This window comes from Pogoniulus pusillus, chromosome 26 (genome assembly GCF_015220805.1).
Source record: "Pogoniulus pusillus isolate bPogPus1 chromosome 26, bPogPus1.pri, whole genome shotgun sequence".
Lineage (NCBI taxonomy): Eukaryota > Metazoa > Chordata > Aves > Piciformes > Lybiidae > Pogoniulus > Pogoniulus pusillus.
Window position 1 is genome coordinate 5,090,731 of NC_087289.1, and position 20,144 is coordinate 5,110,874.

The 20,144-nt window shown below is 39.7% G+C and overlaps 2 protein-coding genes across 17 annotated transcripts in view; both read left to right on the forward strand.

The window, feature by feature from the left end:
* The window catches only part of RPL35A (ribosomal protein L35a), a 114,733-nt gene that overhangs the window by 45,125 nt on the left and 49,464 nt on the right, over positions 1-20,144 (forward strand). The gene's annotated exons all lie outside the window — the stretch shown is intronic.
* The window catches only part of LRCH3 (leucine rich repeats and calponin homology domain containing 3), a 73,366-nt gene that overhangs the window by 37,713 nt on the left and 15,509 nt on the right, over positions 1-20,144 (forward strand). For 5 of the 16 annotated variants that reach the window (XM_064165656.1, XM_064165662.1, XM_064165654.1 and 2 more), the window contains exons 7-17: positions 1,645-1,738; positions 3,037-3,157; positions 5,528-5,676; positions 8,383-8,459; positions 10,986-11,081; positions 11,507-11,558; positions 11,712-11,852; positions 13,095-13,142; positions 14,228-14,281; positions 17,776-17,856; positions 19,402-19,473. In XM_064165656.1, the coding sequence (XP_064021726.1) occupies positions 1,645-1,738; positions 3,037-3,157; positions 5,528-5,676; positions 8,383-8,459; positions 10,986-11,081; positions 11,507-11,558; positions 11,712-11,852; positions 13,095-13,142; positions 14,228-14,281; positions 17,776-17,856; positions 19,402-19,473 (985 nt within the window). The remainder of the gene's footprint in view (positions 1-1,644; positions 1,739-3,036; positions 3,158-5,527; positions 5,677-8,382; positions 8,460-10,985; positions 11,082-11,506; positions 11,559-11,711; positions 11,853-13,094; positions 13,143-14,227; positions 14,282-17,775; positions 17,857-19,401; positions 19,474-20,144) is intronic. The other 11 variants (XM_064165669.1, XM_064165671.1, XM_064165658.1 and 8 more) reach the window with 6 other exon arrangements.

Consider the following 20,144-nt stretch of genomic DNA (forward strand, 5'->3'; position numbering starts at 1 on the left):
GGAGGAGTAAATTGCTCAAGGATGTAGTGCTTTCTTAGCAGCAATGAAACACAAATCAAAGAGCCTCACAATCATGAATCAGATTTGTGAAGAAGAATTTGCATGAGGGACTGGCTGAGTTATTTTTCATCAGCACTGAATGTCTCCAGGGTTCTCAGGAGATTCCAAAGGTATTGATACATTTACAGTGGAATTACACTGTAGATTCTTCTTTTCTCTGACCTGTGTTTTAAATCCAGTAGTTAAGTCCTGTGAACCACTAGCATAAGTATGGTTTTGTTGTCACCGATTCAAGTTAATAACTTGCTAACTACACTGGACAATTTCATGGTCATTTTTTTCCTTCCCCACCCAGAAGAACAGAGTTGGATTTTCTTTCCTCTTCTTTCTTTCTTTCTGGTGGTTTACTATGCAGATGATTTTGCTCTTCAAATGCAGAGCCATAGAGATGAAATTCTTCTGAGTTATTCAAAACTCCATGCAAATACAAGAGCTTGTCTTTTGTTGTACATCTGCATAGAAGCAGCTGTATAGCCACGTGTTTCTCATCCTTCCTCTTATTTTTTACTACATTATGTGTATCTGAAAAATAAAATAGCCAAGGATAATAACCTGACACTCTTCTACAAAATCCCATGCACACACACATGGTACTGAATCAGTAATGATTATAATAATGAGTCATTTGAAAATAAGTATTTCCCAAAAGAGAGATTTCTGAAGAAGCAACAACTTGAGCACAGGACTAGTGAGAAAATGACCTGCAATGCAGTTGTGATGGGGTGAAGCAATTAGCTTCCTGAAACTCATTCTTCTTCGTCTATTACGTAGTAATTACTGTTGCAGTTCTCCCTGGGGCATCGAGTGCCAGTAGGACAGTTGAACCATTGTGAAATGCCATCTGCAGTGGATCAGACAAGTCCCATTGTCTCTTTTACTGTAGCTATCTGCAACAGTTGCCAGGCTTGACATCTGTGATGGCTGTACTGCTGAATTACATACTTTCTAAGCCCAGAAAGTTAGAACTGTGTGGCTGTTTGGTTGTGTGTATTGTAACACTAGGCACATGCCTAAAGCCTTTGTCTAGACGTGTCATTAACAAACTCAAGCTCTGTAGATGCAAACTGTACCTCTGTATTTATGATATTATGAAGCACTTGACAAACTGACCATCTTACTGCCCAGTTTCTTAGGTAATTGTGATGCAGAAGATGACTGTGTAATACATTCTGTTTACTTTTGTTAGAAGTATTTGCTGTATTTTTAGTGATTTTGTGTAGGTTTATCCTTAATTACAAAAAAGTTTGAGGGGCAGGATTTTTTAACCAAAACAAATGAGCCTGATAAAATGAAAGTTGGACTTGTTAAGCAGCAAAGGGACCACTCTGCAGATATTTTGGGTTGTAATTTCTGCTTGGGAAATATTAGAAGTATAGATACATACTTTGGATCAGGTTAGATCTTAACACTGGGTGGTGGCAGGTGGGCAGCTGACTGACAAGTGTGCCTCTTGCTCTAGGTGGCAAATGCAGTATGATGCTTTCTGATATGCTGACCTTGTGAACGTGCTGCAACCATGCTTGGTAGTTTCCTTTCTGTTTTGTGGTGTTTATGTTCCAATAACTAAAACTCTGTGTTTGACAGCCATGAGGAGCTCTATTCTGCTCGTCCCTATGGAGCACTTGATTCTGGCTTCAATAGCGTGGACAGTGGAGACAAAAGGTGGTCAGGGAATGAAGTAAGTGTTGCAGCTTTATTTGTGGGGTGCAGTCTTGCACAGGAAACAGAACTGATAAGTATACAGCTGGAAGCATATTCAGTAGGTGACACATTCAGTGTGTGCTAGTGTGCAGGTTGCCTTGTGCCAAAATTATTTATTGTTTTATTGGAGAAAAGCTTCATTTTGTTTGGGATTGAAAGTTGGAAATAGTAAGAGAAAAGTACAAAACAGTCACAGAATCACAGAATCAACCAGGTTGGAAGAGACCTCCAAGATCATCCAGTCCAACCAATCACCCACGCCTAGCCAGTCAACCAGACCATGGCACTAAGTGCCTCATCCAGGCTTTTCTTGAACACCTCCAGGGATGGTGACTCCACCACCTCCCTGGCAGCCCGTTCTAATGCCAATCACTGTCTCTGGAAAGAACTTCCTCCTAACATCCAGCCTATACTTCCGCCGGCACAACTTGAGACTGCATCCTCTTGTTCTGTTGCTGGCTGCCTGGGAGAAGAGACCAACCCCCACCTGGCTACAACCTCCTTTCAGATAGTTGTAGACAGCAATGAGGTCCCCCCTGAGCCTCCTCTTCTCCAGGCTAAACAACCCCAGCTCCCTCAGCCTCTCCTCATAGTGTTTGTGTTCCAGGCCTTTCATGTGCATGACATTAATTTGCTGGAGCATAAAAGATAATAAAGTTGAGCTTCCTCATTTTAAGAAAAGCTTCTAGCTGTATCTTACTGCACTTTTGAGTCAATTACAATTGCTCATGACTACTTATTTCAATAAAATCAGTCTGAACATGAAAATTAAGCTTCAAAAATGAGATGGAAATGTTGTCATTTTTCCTTGCAGCTTGTTTCAAATGTTAAAATCTATTTGCCATTTAGAAGCAGGGAAATGGGCTCTCTCACCAAGAAGACTTTCTTCCTGGGAAGAGCAAGTGACACTCCTTTTCTCTCTTGGGATAAGGCAGTAGCAGAGACTTAAAGTGTTTCAGTGAGCTATGCTTTGTATGGCCGTTTGCACTCCTAGCTTGTTTATTGTGAGAGTCCTAGGAGCTTCCATTCTGGAATGTTTGTGAGCTCTTGCAGATACTGCAAAAAGAACTGTAGGCAAGCTGTTGTTTCTTTAAGAAAGCTTAAATGCATGTGTGTGGGTTTTAAGCAATATCTTATAGCTGTATTTTGCTTTTAAGTTCATGTTTTGTAGGTGCAAAGCAGGTCAGCTGAAGTAAAAGCACAAATCAAGAGGTAGCAGTTTACAAGATGATGTTTTGAAGACTGTTTCTCACCTTTACTGTTTGTTTTTGAAAGCCAACAGATGAGTTCTCAGATCTTCCTTTACGTGTGGCAGAGATCACTAAAGAACAGAGACTGCGAAGAGAAAGCCAGTATCAGGAAAACCGAGGGAGCTCAGTCGTGACTAATGGGGGAGGTAAACAGTGATCTTTGGCTTTGTTGTCATCAGGATACTTGATGTAAGAAGTAGATGGTCTAAAGAGAAAGATCTGGGTCAAACTGCACAAACCACTGTTGTGTAAACAATGTTAAAAACACCATTGTGTTAAGGCTGTTACAAGGCAAAATCAGCATCTGAATTAGAGTATTTAGGAAATATGTCAGCCTAGTCTCAGTACTTTATAAAGTGTCTCAGAATCTTGAATTTTGGTGCATGGAATTTCGGTATTTGAGCTGCTGGGGAAATTTACAGCAGTTATAAATTCAGTGTTCTGTGCAGACTGCTGTCGGAACAGGATGAGTAATTCTGTCCTATTTCCAAGTAGCAAAAGTACCTTTTTCAGCACTCTTGGATTTTAATCAAACTGTGCAAATCATCTAGGAGGCACTGGTATTTTTCAGTGACTTTGTGTTATAGACACTTTCTCTATTGAGTGTTCTGTAGTCTTCCAGTGGCACCCTCATCTTTGTTCAAGAGTGGTATCACTTTCCATGTTTCTTGATCTGTCTATAGTCCTTTTCCATTTAACTTACAATATTGCTGCTGTCTCTTTTGCTTGCATGTCCCAGTTTTAGCATTCTTCCAGGACTGGGTTTTTTTTTCAGTCATTCCTTCTTCTTTTTCTGTTCTAGTTGTTATTAGATTTCATCTCCACATACTTTAATTTTTACTTCTTTCTCAGCTACTCCCTGATGGCTATAGTTCATATTACTTATTTCAGCATTACTCTTTCTAGCTACTTCTAACCTTCCATACCCAGCTGACTTTTTCTTCTCTTTCCCCTCCTTTCCCTCTCTTCATCTTTTGCTGTCTTATTTTCTTGGTCTTACTCTTCTGTGCCACACTGTTTTGCTTTATTCTATCTTCTAGAAATATCTGGTTTTTTTGGTTGACTCAGACTCTTTTACATATTAATCCACAAATAACAATTGCATTCAGGCAAAGTTAAAAGAATTGAGGACATTATGTCGTGGTAAGCTCTGGGAAGCCTTAATAACAGGTAGTGCTGCCAGCTCCTCCTCCAAGACTAACTTTATTTTGTTCTTTGGGGTTTGTACGCCAGGGATTTCAAAATGCCTCACCAGACTTTTAAGATGGAGCATGGTGAGTTCATGAGTGGGAATATCTGAGAGGGACACAAGCCATAATATGTGGCTGTCAGTAATCCAGGAGACCCTTTCCCAGTTCTGTGATCTTAACAGAGATACTAATGTCTTTCACCCTATACTGTGTTACTATCATTATTTAAGTGTAATAAGCAAGACTGGAAAGAAGGAGAGGGGTTTGGTTTGTTAGGCTTTTTTTTAAGATGAGAAATGAAACTAAGATGAAGATTTAATGAAGCCAAAGTATATAGGAATGCTGTTTTGGATGGTTGTGGTAGCAGAGGAGGTGACTTTGCCAGTAACAGTTGCTAGATTGTGTGGCGAAGCAAAGAGAGTTCTGTTTTAGACAAGCAGGAAAGGGGCGGGGGAGTAGAAAAAGAATGTCTGCAAGGGAGTCTGGAGCAAGTTTGAGGAGAGAAAAAGAAAGCTGTAGGGCTCAAAAAAATGAAGCTTATGTTTTCCCTTGCATGCCCAGCAGAGCATTTTTAACCAGGGTAGTTTGCTCAGTGTCATGACACTCAGAATCCTTGGGCAGAGCAGTGACAAGTGAAAGAATTGCCCTACATATTACCCACCCGAGGGAAGATCAATGCTAGCCAAACTGTGCCATTTTTCACTCTCATTTCTTTTTTATTCCCCCTTTTAAAAGAAAATTGCAGATGCTTTTACATTGTCTTAGAGGGATTCTGTTGCTTTCTCTTCTGTCCTTCACTATTTTCACATACATTTCCTAGATTTACTGCATTTACATCCAGATAATTTAGACACCCTGCCCTGTTTGGTTGTAGTAGTAAAACTAGTCGAGTTATCTGTCATATCCATTCTGATCTTTCTGACAGATGAACCAAAAGAAATTACACAATGCACTCAAATCATTGTACAGCCTTTGTAGCTGACAAATTTTAGTAGTTTTTTTGTTATTGGTGGAAAAAAAGAGTAAAATATTTGCTTTACTTTTTCAGACACTGCAGAAGTGCCTGCAGCCAGCAGTATAAAACTACATGCTTGATGCATGTTTCTCATTGCTTTTTTCAAAGCATAAATTTTATCATTGTTTCAAAATCTGGGTTTTAATAAATGTAAGTGGGCCTGGCAAAGTTCAAGAGCTTTTAGTCTTCGGATTTCCCAGATGGAGGAAAAGCAATAGAGCCTTAGTTCCTGACATCACTTTTTTGTTGAGTTCTTTCTGCTCCTGTAGGTTATCTAATTATGGGTGTTTTCTCTGTGTATGTGTATCAAGTGGAACATGATCTCGATCAGATCGACTATATTGATAGCTGTGCCACAGAAGAGGAGGAGGAAGAGGTGAGGCAAGCCAAGTGCATGGACTCAGACAGCCTCAGCTCACAGTTCATGGCATATATTGACCAGCGGCGAATCTCTAATGAGGTGGTGCTTTTACTTAAATTAGTTCAATTCATACACCCCAGGAAAGCATTTGTGGTGGGATTAATGCTTCTCGTCCCCAGAGATTTTCTTTATTGTTGGGATTTATTTATTTATTTATTTATGTGAAGAGGTAAAACAAAAAGTGTCTGATCTGAAGAGGAAGAGCACAGTGTTGTGCTTTGTCAGAGCTGGAGGGTTAAGTTGCTTCCAATTGCCCTTTAGGATATGTGGAATGTCTAAAGTTGCAATGACTCTTTTCTTGTCATGGGTTCTTGCACATTTATGCTTTAGGCATATATGAAGTTAAATGTTTGGGGTTTTTTTCCAGAAGAGTGCTGTCTTCAAAATAAACCCTGAGAATTGGTGTTTGCAGCTGGGAATTAGTGGTATCTAGAAATCTGGTAACATTTATTTGATAGCACTGAATATATACTGGCTTTCTCAAGGGAAAAATGTTAATTGCAACCAGCATAAAGATTTGGTACAGAAATTTTACAACTCAACTAATTTGGCTTTTTATCACAGTATCATCAGGGTTGGAAGAGACCTCACAGATCATTAAGTCCAACCCTTTACCACAGAGCTCAAGGCCAGACCATGGCACCAAGTGCCACGTCCAATCTTGCCTTGAAGAGCTCCAGGGACAGCGACTCCACCACCTCCCCAGGCAGCCCATTCCAGTATCCAATGACTCTTATGACTATTAGAAGTTATTTGTCATTAAACTCAATGTCTGGAGCATCCATTTTAAGTGCAAGCTAACTTAAATGTTCAGTCTTATTGGAAGCCTGCTCTTTGCACAGAACAGTTTCTTTCTCTCTTCCTGTTGAGCATGGCTCTGAAGCTATAGGTGTGCACTTGGATATGCCTCTTGGAGTGTTGTGAACAAAATCTGCTATATGTATTTTTACATAAACCTAGTATGACACTATTCTTAGTCAATAAAAGTATGCAGTTGAATGAACAATAAGTAAAATTATTGCTAGACAGGTTAGAAAGTTCTCTGGGCAGCTTTTTTTCTTCTGTCTAGAAGCAGAAGTGAGTAACTCTGGACGTGGTCCTGTCTTTCACCAAAAAACAAGCAAGCAAACAGAACCCCACAAAACTTTGAAAGTCAAACTTAGCATAGCCTATCTTAATAATAGTGGCTTTTATTATCTGCTTAGTGTATCCAAATGATGTCCAGGCACAGAAGGGCTATGATTCCAGTAATGTTACTGTATTTTTTTCTTGAAGCAATGCTGTGGAACATTAGCTTTTATATAGGAGCCTGCTTTATATTACTTTTTATTGTGTTTAAAATCAGTGCCACAGATACCCAAGAGGTGCATTCATTTTGCAAATCCCACAAATTCAGTTTCAAATCATAAAAGCTGATGGTGCCTGAAGCATAGATGCAGAAACAAGGCTCAGAAAAGACAACCTTTGGCAGTGCAACCCAAGGACTCATTGGTCAACATAAAAAAAGCTGTCTGTGATTAAACTGTTTGCTTTTAAATGGAGCAGTAGCTTCTTTTAAAAGACAATCCCAAACACTCTACTACTGAGGAATCATAGAATCAACCAGGTTGGAAGAGACCTCCAAGCTCATCCAGTCCAACCTATCACTCAGCCCTTTCCAATCAACTAGACCATGGCACTAAATGCCTCATCCAACTGTATGCAATAAAGCAACATGCACAGAGACATAAGTGAAAATTGACCATGGCACTAAATGCCTCATCCAACTGTATGCAATAAAGCAACATGCACAGAGACATAAGTGAAAATTGGCAAGTTAATCATAAAAGGTTTCCATTTTCTTACACTGATGGGTGTCAGTAAGTTTTAAATAATGCTAAGGGCAATATGTTCTCTGTTCCCAATGGGATAAATGATTTCATAGCTCAAATGAAGTCTAAGCTGTTCTCATTCATGTCTTTTTTTCTTAGTGCCTCTGTCACCTGCCTTTAAGGCATCACAAGAGACCATCAGCTATTGTATCTTACATTTCTGAGAATCCAGACCACATTGCTGTACACTTGCATATACATTCTTTGGAGCTTAACTCTACATGTCTTCTAAGTGACATTAATTATTTTCTGCCTACATGGACTTCTCTGCACAGTTCTTAACAGTAGGGCTTTTAAACTCATATGTATGAGTAGGCATAGAATCATAGAATCAACCAGGTTGGAAGAGACCTCCAAGATCATCCAGTCCAACCTAGCACCCAGCCCTATCCAGTCAACTAGACCATGGCACTAAGTGCCTCATCCAGTCTTTTCTTGAAGACCTCAAGGGACAGTGCCTCCACCACCACCTCCCTGGGCAGCCCATTCCAATGCCAATCACTCTCTCTGTGAAGAACTTCCTCCTAACATCCAGCCTATAGCTACCCTGGCACAACTTGAGACTGTGTCCCCTTGTTCTATTGCTGGTTGCCTGGGAGAAGAGGCCAACCCCCACCTGGCCACAATGTCCCTTCAAGCAGTTGTAGACAGCATATTTAATCTTGAAACTAAAGTTTGTTTAATTTGGAGGTGAAAATAAAAGTATGCTTGCCTAGTTGGAAACCAATGTCACTGAATTGTGTTCTTTGGTTCTTTGTCAGGTATTTTGAATACCAGCCACTACAAATGTGGCTTTACAAAGAGATTCTTTGACATTTAATGTACAGTTTTCTGAGTGAGTTAATAAATTAATTTTCTGTGTTATTTTGCTTAGAACTCACCAGTAAAGCCTGTGTGCAACAGAGAATCTCAGAGAACAGAGGATACAAGACGATATCTACAGCAAAACAGGTAAGAGTTTGCAGTAATGGTCATTTTATCCTGTTTCATGGTGAATGCAGAACTGGATGAGTTTAGAAAATGACATTTTCTGCAGCTTCCCCAGAAATGTGCATGGCACTTTACTTATAACTTACTGCTGCAGGTTAGGAATTTGTATTCTAATAATGACAGTGACAAAAAGACATGGCTCTTCTAGGCCAGTGCTCAGCTTTAAACTGGTTGGTTGAAGAAATCTGCCAAAGTGAAGATTTCTAAAGGGATTTAATATCTGCTTTTCACTATTTAATTGGTGTATTCATTAAATAGCTGACTTAAGCTGTGTTACACAAAGGACAGAAAGGATAAGCATAGTGCTCATGGTCTGAAAGAGGGTTTTTTTGGGGTTTTGTTTCTCTATCTGAACATCTGTGGGCAACATGGAAATAATTAGAGTTTACAAACACTAGATTCCATGACATGTCTGAAGGAAATAGGAGAATGCTCATTAGCCCAGAGAAAGCTGCCATTTACATAGACAGATTGTAGTGATAAAGGAAATTGTATTTCAGCAGGCCAGCAGGTCGAGGGAGGTGATTCTCCCCCTCTACTGCAGTCTGGTGAGACCCCACCTGGAGTACTGCATCCAGTTCTGGAGCCCTCATTACAAGAAGGATGCGGAGATGCTGGAGTGTGTCCAGAGAAAGGCCACTGGGATGCTCAGAGGGCTGCAGCAGCTCTGCTGTGAAGACAGACTGAAAGAGTTGGGGCTGTTCAGTCAGGAGGAGGCTCCAGAGTGACCTTCTTGTGGCCTTCCAGTGTCTGAAGAGGGCCTAAAAAAAAGCTGGGAAGGGACTTTTTAGGATACCAAGTAGTGACAGGACTAGGGGGAATGGAGCAAAGCTGGAAATGGAGGTGAGGAGGAAGTTGTTCAGCATGAGAGTGGTGAGAGCCTGGAATGGGTTGCCCAGGGAGGTGGTTGAGGCCCTATCCCTGGAAGTGTTTAAGGCCAGGCTGGATGAGGCTGTGGGCAGCCTGCTCTAGGGTAGGGTGTCCGTGGCCACGGCAGGGGTTTGGAACTAGATGATCCTTGTGGTCCCTTACAACCCTGACTGATTCTAAGATTCTAGGGTATCCAATGCTCTCAACATCTAACTTAAGGATGGCAGTGGATCTCCATGTGGAGGTGGCTAATAATCTAAATTAATTTTAGCATATTCATTTTATACTACATCAGAATGGGATTCTTAATGAGGCACTGAGAACAGGTCATATTCGTATTGCCTTCAAAATTTTGTGCAAACAGCCATGTGAGAGTGAATAGTCAAATATTTCATTTGTGGCAACCACAGGCTGTAAACTGCTTCCACAGTGATCCTGTGCAAATGCCTTGGCAGGCAGCCTCTGTTTTTTTCTGCAGCACGCTGAAGCCATTAAAACTCTTAGAGTTGGATGTAATGCAGACTTCATCTGCAGAATACTTAGATCAGTTGATTCAATTCTCTAAATACAGTTTGTGCCTCTGGACAGACCGTGGTGCATTCTGTGTGTGCTCTGCTCTGAATCTGCTTCTTGGCACTCTTAGATGATCCCAGTCCTGTCCATTATGCACAGTCATGGATTTATCGTGTGCACCACTGCTGATTTAAGTAACAGAAGAGGCCTGTGTGGAGGTTCTCCACATCTCTTAAGCTTTTCTGTGCAGAATAGGTAATAAGTCTACACACAGGCAGCAGGAATCACCGTCCCTGGAGGTGTTCAAGAAAAGCCTGGATGAGGCACTTAGTGCTGTGGTTTAGTTGATTGGATAGGGCTGGGTGTTAGATTGGACTGGATGATCTTTGAGGACTCTTCCAACCTGGCTGATTCTCTGTTTCTATAACTGGCATATAGTGTGTCTCTTTTCCATAGCTATCCCAAGAGCAAAGGTTGCATAGTCTAGGCTGTCTAGAATCAGCTACTCAGTTTCCATCAACTTCCTTTCTAGACAGCAGCATGGCAGGGAATATGCTGTAGACTGTGGACCTCGGGAATTGTTTCAGTGCTAGCAGCTGTCCTCTAGCAAAGAACTGGCTGCAGGATTTCTGTGGCTGCTAGGATATGCAAGGCAGATCAGTTGCTGCTTACCTTGTGTCTTTGTGTAATGGGCTTGTGTCGCTGATGGCTAAGAGGCCATCACTTGATAGGTGAAATGAACAGATTTGTTCTGAATGTATCAGAAGACACTAATGCTTAGAAATAATTCTTTTATTTCCAGAGCACAATAAGCCCTTCAGTAATGAGAATGTAGTCTTCAAAAAGAGATTACATCTTTGTGTATTTTGAAACCACTGCTAATTAAGTGAGTTATATTGATGTAATGGAGAACTGCAGTAGTTATGATCTGACCTGGTATCACCACAGCATGATTTCTTCAGTCATCCTAAATTTTGCCTTTGATTAACAGGAACTAATTGTCTAGGCCTTTATTCTTAGAAGAAGCAGTTGTAATCTAGGGAAGAATTCATCTGACAGTAGTTTCAGTGGCCAATTCTCCTTCCTGCTGGTGTTTACCCACAGGGACACTGAGGAATTACGAAGACCTGAAACTCTAAATTTGATGCAGGACAGAGAGCATCACCAAGTACTAAGGAGTTATGTGGACAGGACAGAGAGGTAGGGAAAAGAAACTTACAGTTTCTACTGATGTATTTTATTTATTCCTCCCCCAAATAACCATAGTAGCTCATTGTTCCTCCAAATGGGGATCATCTGAAAAGTTCCTGTATTGGTTACTTGACTAGCTCTTAGAGAATAAGTAGAAAGTACTATGTCAATGTAATAGGCCCAACATACAATCCAATTGGTGCATCCTGAGCTGTAGCAAAACGTTGTCACAGTTCAGAAAAGATAAAAATGCATGGAATCTGTCAAACAAAGTGAACTAAATTGTTATCACAGCAGTTAGTTTAACAGCTTTGCTTATTAAGTAGTTTCTCTTCTTATTAGGTGAGATTTGTATATCAGTGACAGCTCCTTCATGACCATAAGTATACTTTGAATCTGAAGTACAACCAAATCTCTGTTTTTCCATTTGTCAGACCCCTGGCTGATTCACCTTACTTTCTCTCTCTATCAAGTCACCACAGTCAGGTAATACATTGAACTCTACTCTTTTATTTTTTGGGATGAGTTGGATGTAAAACCAAACTAATATTAGCTGTAAGGCATGAATTATTTTTCAGGATCCATCTGGCCTACCCTGTGCAGCTCTGTCTTCACAGCCTGATGCACTCTTTGTTCCAGGTGCCTAACACAGATCCCGAGCTGCACCGCAGGCACATCGAGCGTACCCGTCGGGAGGCCCAGCTAGCAGCACTTCAGTATGAAGAGGAGAGGTTGAGGACAAAACAGATCCAGAGAGAAGCTGTCCTTGACTTTGTTAAGGTACCTCCTTTTAGTTCCTACTTGGTGCTTCTTATTTTCTGAATCCCTGAAAGGAAATTAATTACCAAGATCACTAATACCTGTGCATTACACTCTTGGGCATGCATGGCACTTTACAAAGGCAATAGAGAAGTGACATTTAAGTTGGTGCTGTAACTTAACAAACCTCGAACTGGGGAGTAATATGGAAGAGATTTACCCAAGATCTGATTGTTTCAAGGAATTCTGGGTTTACATAGTATGCCTCATTCTCTCATTTTTTTTATTTGCATCCATGTGACAAGATTAGTATCAAAAAGAAGAGGTCTTTATTTGAGATAGCATAGAGGCAATTTAGATTTGAAAACAGATTTGGCAGAGAAGGCAGCAATCATACCTTAAGTAGTGTTGCTTAATCTATTTAGGTGTTTTTATGCTGCATAAATTTACCTCCAGATAAAGCATGAGCACAGGTTTATAGTACCTCAGATACTCTGTGGACACTGTCTCTGCTTTCTCTTTCACTGCTTGTGAACGAAATACTGACTGTGAAGTAGTCTGCTTGCTTAGTGTGCAATCTTGTTTATATGCTAGTTGACTTAAATTTATATTGCTGTTCACTGCTCTGGTGACCTACACAAATTTAAGGACTTCCACAGTAAATAGTTTGAGATTAGGGTGGTCTACACAGAGGAAGAGATTGCTTTATTGCATTTATTTGTGTAAGGTGTTATAGTTAATTCAGAAACAATATTTTGAGCTGCCTACAATTAGTTGGTGCTGATGAAAAGCCTAATCTCAAGCCCCTGGTTAAGTTTTGTAGAAAACACATTTTTATTCAAGATTCATCTCAGACTTTCAGTTAAAGGCTTCAGATATTTAGGATGCATTTTGTTCATTAATGAGCCTTTTGGGGGTTTTGGTTGTGTTAGTTTTTTCTTCTGTTGCCTTTGTTATTCATGAGCACTTTATTCTCAGCAGTTGCATTCCTCCCTTGGGTTATATTTTGGGTTTATTATGCATCTTTAATATGCAAAACCAATTTTAGTCTTATTTTTATATGGAATAAAGGCTGGGGTTTTTACTAATCATAGCAAAGAAATTTCACCTCATTGGAACCTTGCAATTTCCCCAGTGCATGCTTTATTTAACAAAATAAGAGTTGCTGTGTTTTAAAACACTTCTAAATCATGCAGTTTTGTTTGGAACTTTTCTTTCTCTGTCACTTTCTTTTAAACTGATCTTTCCTTTTTTTCCTTATAGCAAAAAGCATCCTTAAGTCCTCAGAAGCAAAGTCCTCTGGATAGTGAGGTAAGAGTCTAAGAAGGGTATGACTAGAGATGACAGCACCTGAATGCTTAGCTGTCTTCATCAGAGATACTTTCCTGATTGTGGAAAATTCTTCAGGTCTGGGTTATTACATAGTTTTTTCACACCTAATTAAGTCTTGGTTTAGGAGTTTTATGCTTATGGGACCAGTCTAATATTTCCTTTGTTCATGTAGCCTGCCTGTCTGATGTTTTATTGTTTGTTGTATGTTTTCTGTGTTCTGTACAAATAATACATTTCATATTCCTTTTTTAAGATGCTCCTTGTGAGCAGTAGTGTTTACTTTCAAACAGGAGTATTCAGACAAGGTACTGCATTGTAGTTATCCTTCACTGATGGGTTTTCTCCAGGTTGCTTACTATTAGATCACCAGTTTTCCCAGAAAGATGAAGCATTAGAATTTTGAGAGCCATCAGAAAAGTAATTTTTAACAGTTTTATTGTAGTGTAGTTTTTATAATCAAAACCAGTAAGTCAGAAGGGAACACAAATCATTAGAAGGCTTAGTCTTCTAGAATATACAGAGCTGAGCCAGTGACATCTGTTCACTCTCTGCATCAGATTTCTGCATAGTAATAGCTCTTCTACTGCATGCCATCCCCGTTTTCCTCCAGGGAAATGGCAATGTTAATCAGATCAAAACTTTTAATAATATAATGAGTATAAATAGTTCTTTAGCAGCATTTTCCAGCTAGCTATTTTGTGGTAGAAAATTACTGAAAGATGGGGCAATTTAAATCAGTTTTGCTCCTTTTCTTTAGTAATGCTCTTCTGTTCTTAATTTATGCTTTTAAAGGATCCTTTGTTCTGCCACAGTAAGAAAAGTGAATACATAGTTGTCTGTATTTGCTGGAGACAGCACAGAAAGCAGAGTAATTGATTCCTTAAGTAATACAAAAGCACTGTAACTCAGGAGTCATGTGCCTCTATATTCCTACAGTTACATTATGGGTTTCAAAACACAAAAAGCCTCACAGTGCTATCAACAAGCAGTACATGTTCCAAAATGTGTCTGTCTGTTCACATACTGTGTGTTTCTGACATGACTCCATCTCTCCCACCTCCCAGTGTCCCTTTCCATCCAGAAGGTCTCAGCATACTGATGATAGTGCCTTGTTAGTGGTAAGATCCTGCACGCAATGGCATTTTTATCTGGCAGACTGTAGAGCATAGAAATAACAACATGTTATGATTGTCTCAGATTAGTCCAATTCTTTCAAAGCTAATCTAAATAGCATAAAACATGACCACCTTCTTGAAAAAAGAGGCTTAGCTGTGAACTTGAGCAGTATGAGTATGTTAATAGTTGTACTGTCAGCCATTTGTTAATATTACAATGATGGCTTTCCACAAAACAATTAGAGCTTATCTTTTGCTGAGAGCAGGAGAAAATGACTGATAGTAAAGAACAGCTTCCAAAATTCAAATTTCACCACTAGTTGTTCTGCTTTGATTTCTTCTCTCTTCAGCTTGCCTCCTAATTGATGTGTTCTTCAGTGTCAAGTAAGCAATTTAATGTGTTGAGTACAGCCTTCTACACTAATTTATCTGTGTTCAGCACAGGGTGGTTAGAAATACTTAGTATCTTGGTAGCTGTATCATAGCTCAGGAAGAAGCTGCTTATGTGTGAATACTACACTTCACTAAAAAATGAGTTTTTATTGTTCATTGATACAGATGTCATAAAAACAATTATTTTGAACACTTGGCAAAAATTAAAATGGTTTTGTACTTATTAAATTCATGTTTTATGCTATTTCTTCCCTTATGGCATCTTAGTGATGTAGCATACTTAAATAATATAATTAATGCCATAATCCATGTCTGTAAAGAAAAACACACTTGATTTGCTTGTTGTTGCATGATTGCATGCCAGGGATGTGTTTTCTTCATTTATGTGCTTTCATAGCTGCTTAAATTTTGTTTAGGGGGTGCTCTGTGTTAGAATGTCTCTCTCCAGAACATGCTGGTCAAGGTACCTCCTGTCTCTTTACTCAGACCTTTTGGTTTTCCTGCCTTCACATGACAAGCACTGTGTGGGAGAAAAGGAAAGCTTGTCATATTAAAGACAGATGTAGTGATCATGCATGTGCTTGTTTAGAGAAATCACAATCAATTAGCATATTGAAATGTGCTTTCTTATTTAGATAATAAGAGTCAGGAGAGTAGCAGTGATTTGGGTTAAGTGTTGATACTCTGTTGTCAGTGAGTTCATCTCTGGAATGTATTTTGAAGATACCTTTAAGCACCCCTCTTCTGTTTGACTCTGTGATCCCATCTCTACTGTTGTCAATCAATACATAAAATTCTACCTTACATGACAGAACTTTCAGAAATCATTTTGAAACTGGCTTTCATCTCTGATGGCTTCCTTTGTGTCTTTAACCACGTTGCATCCTTGCACTTCACAAAAAAAAGTGGCCAGGTTGGTAGAGAAAGACTGAAGTAGTTTTGATAGCAATCATTTTTTCTTCATTTTTGCTTTGATTCCTTGCTATTTTCAGCAACACTAAACTGTAATAGTGTGTGAAATGCTTTGGGTTTTTTTCCTGAACTGCTTTAGTATGATTTGCAGCACTATTTGTAGTGGAAATACACACTGTGTTGAATGATGACATATGCCATAACAGCTGTTTCTGGCAATTATTTTAACTGAAACATTAAGCCCATGCTAGCTCATGCATTTGTTAGCACTTTTGTTTCCACAAATGTGTTTTGCATAGTAAAAAACTTGCTCAGCAATAAGGAACTGTTTATTAGTTTGCTTTGAAGGAACAGAAAGGTCTCTGATAGGAGTTGAAATTGCTTCTACCTTTTTATATCCTTTTGCATTTCGGGTGACATTTTCCTTCTCCTTAAACCTAAAAGTCAAATCCATCATTTCTGTGGGTGGCTTTTTTCATTCACCAAAGTATAGAGGCATTTCATGTCAAAATTCTTTTCATTAACAGCAGGTTTTTAGTACATCGTTTCCATTTACAGAGTTTCCTCTCTGGCTTTTCATTAGTAGCTGTTTTTGATACATCATTTCCATTTACATAGTTTCCTCTCTTGCTTTCTCTCTCCACTTAAAGGCTACATGCAGTAGTCTACATTATACCTTACAAAGCTTTTATACAGTGTGCAGATAGGTTAGTTTAAAAAATAAAGGCTTCTACTGGATTTTCCACTGATTCTTCTAACTTTTTGTCCTGGGAATAACACTTGTGACAAGAAAGGAGAATTTTACATAGAGGTAAAAAGGTAGAGTGAAAAAAATCTTCTGTTCAGCATTTCCCTCATTAGATCAGAGCCCTCTAAACAGAACACTTGCTTTCATTTTGCTCCAAATAATGTTTTTCAACTTGGATGTATGGAAAATATTTTTAAAGTAGTAAATATAATACATAGTTGGACAGTAAGTGAGCTTGCTTTTATTGTACTGCTTCATTCTCATGATGTTGTTACTGCATTAACAAATACGTTGTTAATCTCCGTGTTTCTCTTGGTCTTCTTGTTGTCTTTTATCACTAATTAAAATGTATTCACATTGCACAGGTTACTCTGCTGCCTTTTGTTTGTAAACAATTTCAGGACAGTCTTAACTCACAAAATCATTACTCATTCTTTCTATGAATGTTAATAAATCGTTTAGTTTTATGTTTCTACTACATACCTGTGATTAGAAGCGGAGTTTGCTGACTGTGGTGCATTTCTTTGTGTTGACTTGTAACACCCAAACTAAAATGTTGCTGGAGAAGTGTGATCAGTGGCCCCTCTAAGATGCTGTGCTGTGTACCTCAAAGTTGTGTGTTAGTCATATCCTGCTTGCTCTTCTCAGAAGGTTAATGCTGTTCATTAAAATTAAGATTACTTGTTGAGATAGTGTCGAGGCTTTGTATTTGGCTAACAATTTCAGCCACGATTGCTTATGAGTCACATTTTTCCCCAAATGTCTTACTTCCTTTTCCCATACTGTCCCTTATGAAGTGAGTGCCATGGAAAGAAAAAGTAGCTCAAAAAATCGTCCAAGCTGCTACTCACTTTCCCTGTTGTGAAGCCCATGACATATTTGATAAGCATCAGGCAGCTGGTGTGACCTCTTCCTTTCATAACCTCTGTGTCATTGCTGCCTTGTGCTCCCTTCATTGCCTCCTGTTTTCTTGTTCTGTTCTTAAACGCAGCCTGAGGCCACTGTGTTAGTGTTAGCACAAGGGATCTCAGAAACATTTTGAGTTAAGGCTTTGAGGCTCCCAGTGTGTTACAAATAATAATGGTATGGGTAAAGTAAGCAGGACTTGAATTATGCTCTCTGGTACCCAGAAGTTTTCTCCCAGACTGTTGGCATCCATTTGTATATTCAAACACTTAATAATCAAATTTGCTTAAAATATCCTTATTTGGTTTGTGCAGAGTTCTGGCTGGGCTCTGTTTTGGCAGTCCCTGTTTCTGGCACAGGGAGATATCTTGGACTTTAGTGCTAGACCTAGAGGCCAAGTGCAGCATGTGCAGCAGGGTGTTGTCAGTCTGAATGCAGAATCCTGGCTCCTTTTGTATCGTGGCTACCTTTTCTTACACTTGTTCTTTGCCTTACTTCTTCCTTTCTTCCCTCTCTCTCTCCTTGCTGTCCCTGACAGAATGGGTTTGAGCCTCTCTTTGTGTTTGAGATTGACAGTAACACCAATACCATTAAGAGAAGGCCAGGGACTCGCAAACAGGTGAAGAGCATGCAGTGTGATGCTGTTGTGGTTGTCCTACACTGTGCTGTGCCGTGTTCCCCTTCCCTTCGCCCACTACTGGGTACGTGGATTGTGATGACTTCTCCTTAGTCCGCGTCAAGGCTCTTTTGATACAGGAACAGTTACACTAATTTTACAGAACACCTACTTCTGATTTATTTTGCTGTGCTCATACACCAGCTAATGTTTTGCTTAAGTGGTGTTTGTAAACTCTTTAAAATAAAAAAGAAACTCCCTTTTTTTAACCTCTGACTTGCTGTGGAGAAAGAGGCTGTCTTGAGGATCAGCTGTTATGTCTGTATCACACCTAAAGATACTTGTATTTAAGGCTTGCCTTGCTGTCCTTCTAGTCACAGTATCACAGTATCACAGTATCACCAAGGTTGGAAGAGACCTCACAGATCATCAAGTCCAACCCTTTACCACAGTGCCCAAGGCTAGACCATGGCACCAAGTGCCACATCCAACCTTGCCTTGAACTGCCCCAGGTCCTTCCTGGCTGTACTGTTCTGAAGTGGCAGAACAACTGTGAATCATCTTAACACTCCCAAGTCTCTCATCCACATCTGTAGAGTTTCTAGGTGTCATGTGGTGTTCTTTTCCTGTGCTGAACTGCCACTTCACTGTTTGAATGTTGTTCCAGAAAGTACAGTTTCATTCATAGAATCAACCAGGTTGGAAGAGACCTCCAAGATCATCCAGTCCAACCTAGCACCCAGCCCTAGCCAGTCAACTAGACCATTCTTGAGCCACTCAGTCCTCAAATGTTAATGTTTTGATTTGGCCTTATAGATCCACCTATATGTCAGCAACAAATTGGCATGCTGAGGCTCCTGTTCTATAGGCATGAAAAGTTGTTTATTTGGGCAGTTTTGATATTGGTTATAACTGGCATTTGGCTGCATTTTATTTGTGACAACAATGTCAGTCTTCACACTGACACCTTCCCCAAGACCTGGATTCCACCCACAAAGTCATATTTACTCTGTGCATAATTCACAAGGACAGCATTAGGTGTTTGTGGCAGATACAAAGTGTATACTCTTGAGTAAACTCTGGGTTTCTCTGGTCTTAGAAAGTTGATAGGAAAATAACTTAGTAAAAATGCACAACATAGGTGAAACAGTATAACAAAAGTTATTTTTTCTGCAGAGTGGCTCAGAATGAACCGTTGTTGGGAAAAATCCTTCTGTCTGATGGTGTAGGTGTTACTTGGGCATTACTTTAGTTGTTCCTAAAGAAGTTTCTACCTTCATTCTGCTTTTTGTGTCACTGTTGTGTGTAAAAGGAAACGTTGCACCTCCCAAGCTCATTAGCTGGAAAGTTAAGGAGGGCAGGAAGGCTTTAGCTGTAATTCAGCAAGTGTGTCTGTTGCCCGTTGAGTGTTTCTGAGAATGTGAGCATAATCACCCCTTCCTTTTCAACTTTCCTACTGCATTCCACCCTTGTGCATGACCTGTCAGCTGTTTGCTAATACTGCTACTGCCTTCTTTTCCCTTTCTTTTTTTTTCTTTCTGCATTTAGTCACTCTCAGGGTTGAATCAAGAAAGCTCTGCTACTACCCTGCCTAATGCCTCTACCTTCAGTCCTGTCAAGGTATCTCTTGCTATTATCATTCACCAGTAAAGCAACAAAAAACTCTTGGATCCACACATCTGTTTTAACAGGTGTTAGTCTTTCAGCTTCTAAGCAAAAGTTCAGGTAGGGTATGAATCCAATTTACCTGATTAAACTGTAGTAGATATTACCTCATCTTAGCTTTAGGCTGTGTCTACAGGTGGCCTAAGCTATGAAAACATGGTAAACAGCCTCTGAGGGTTTCTTGGTTGTCTTTGATGTAGCTTTTTCTGTACAAGTTCGTTTACTCTTGACCAAATTCATCAAAAGTGCTCTTGTTGTATTCTTTACCAGCTTCCTTTTGAATACAGATATCCTAGACTTACTCCTCCTCAGTGGAAACTGCTGTACTGGATGCTTTCATTCCAAGAAATTGCTGTTCTGTGTAAGCACTGTCATAAACCCACAGTAGGTTTCACTGGGCAGAGTGACGTGCAGTGAACAGCAGCATTGCATTACCAAAGGTTGTCAAAGAGATGTATCCTTACCAGTGCTGCTGCAATGCAAGCCCTGCATGTTACTTTGGTGTCCATTTTTCTGTCCCCTTTGCGAGGAATTCTTTGACAGTTATGGTTGGAAGGCAGAGAAAGCCAAGATCTGTCACTGCAGTTTCATCCTTCTTTTTCTTCAAAAACAATCCCACCAATTTT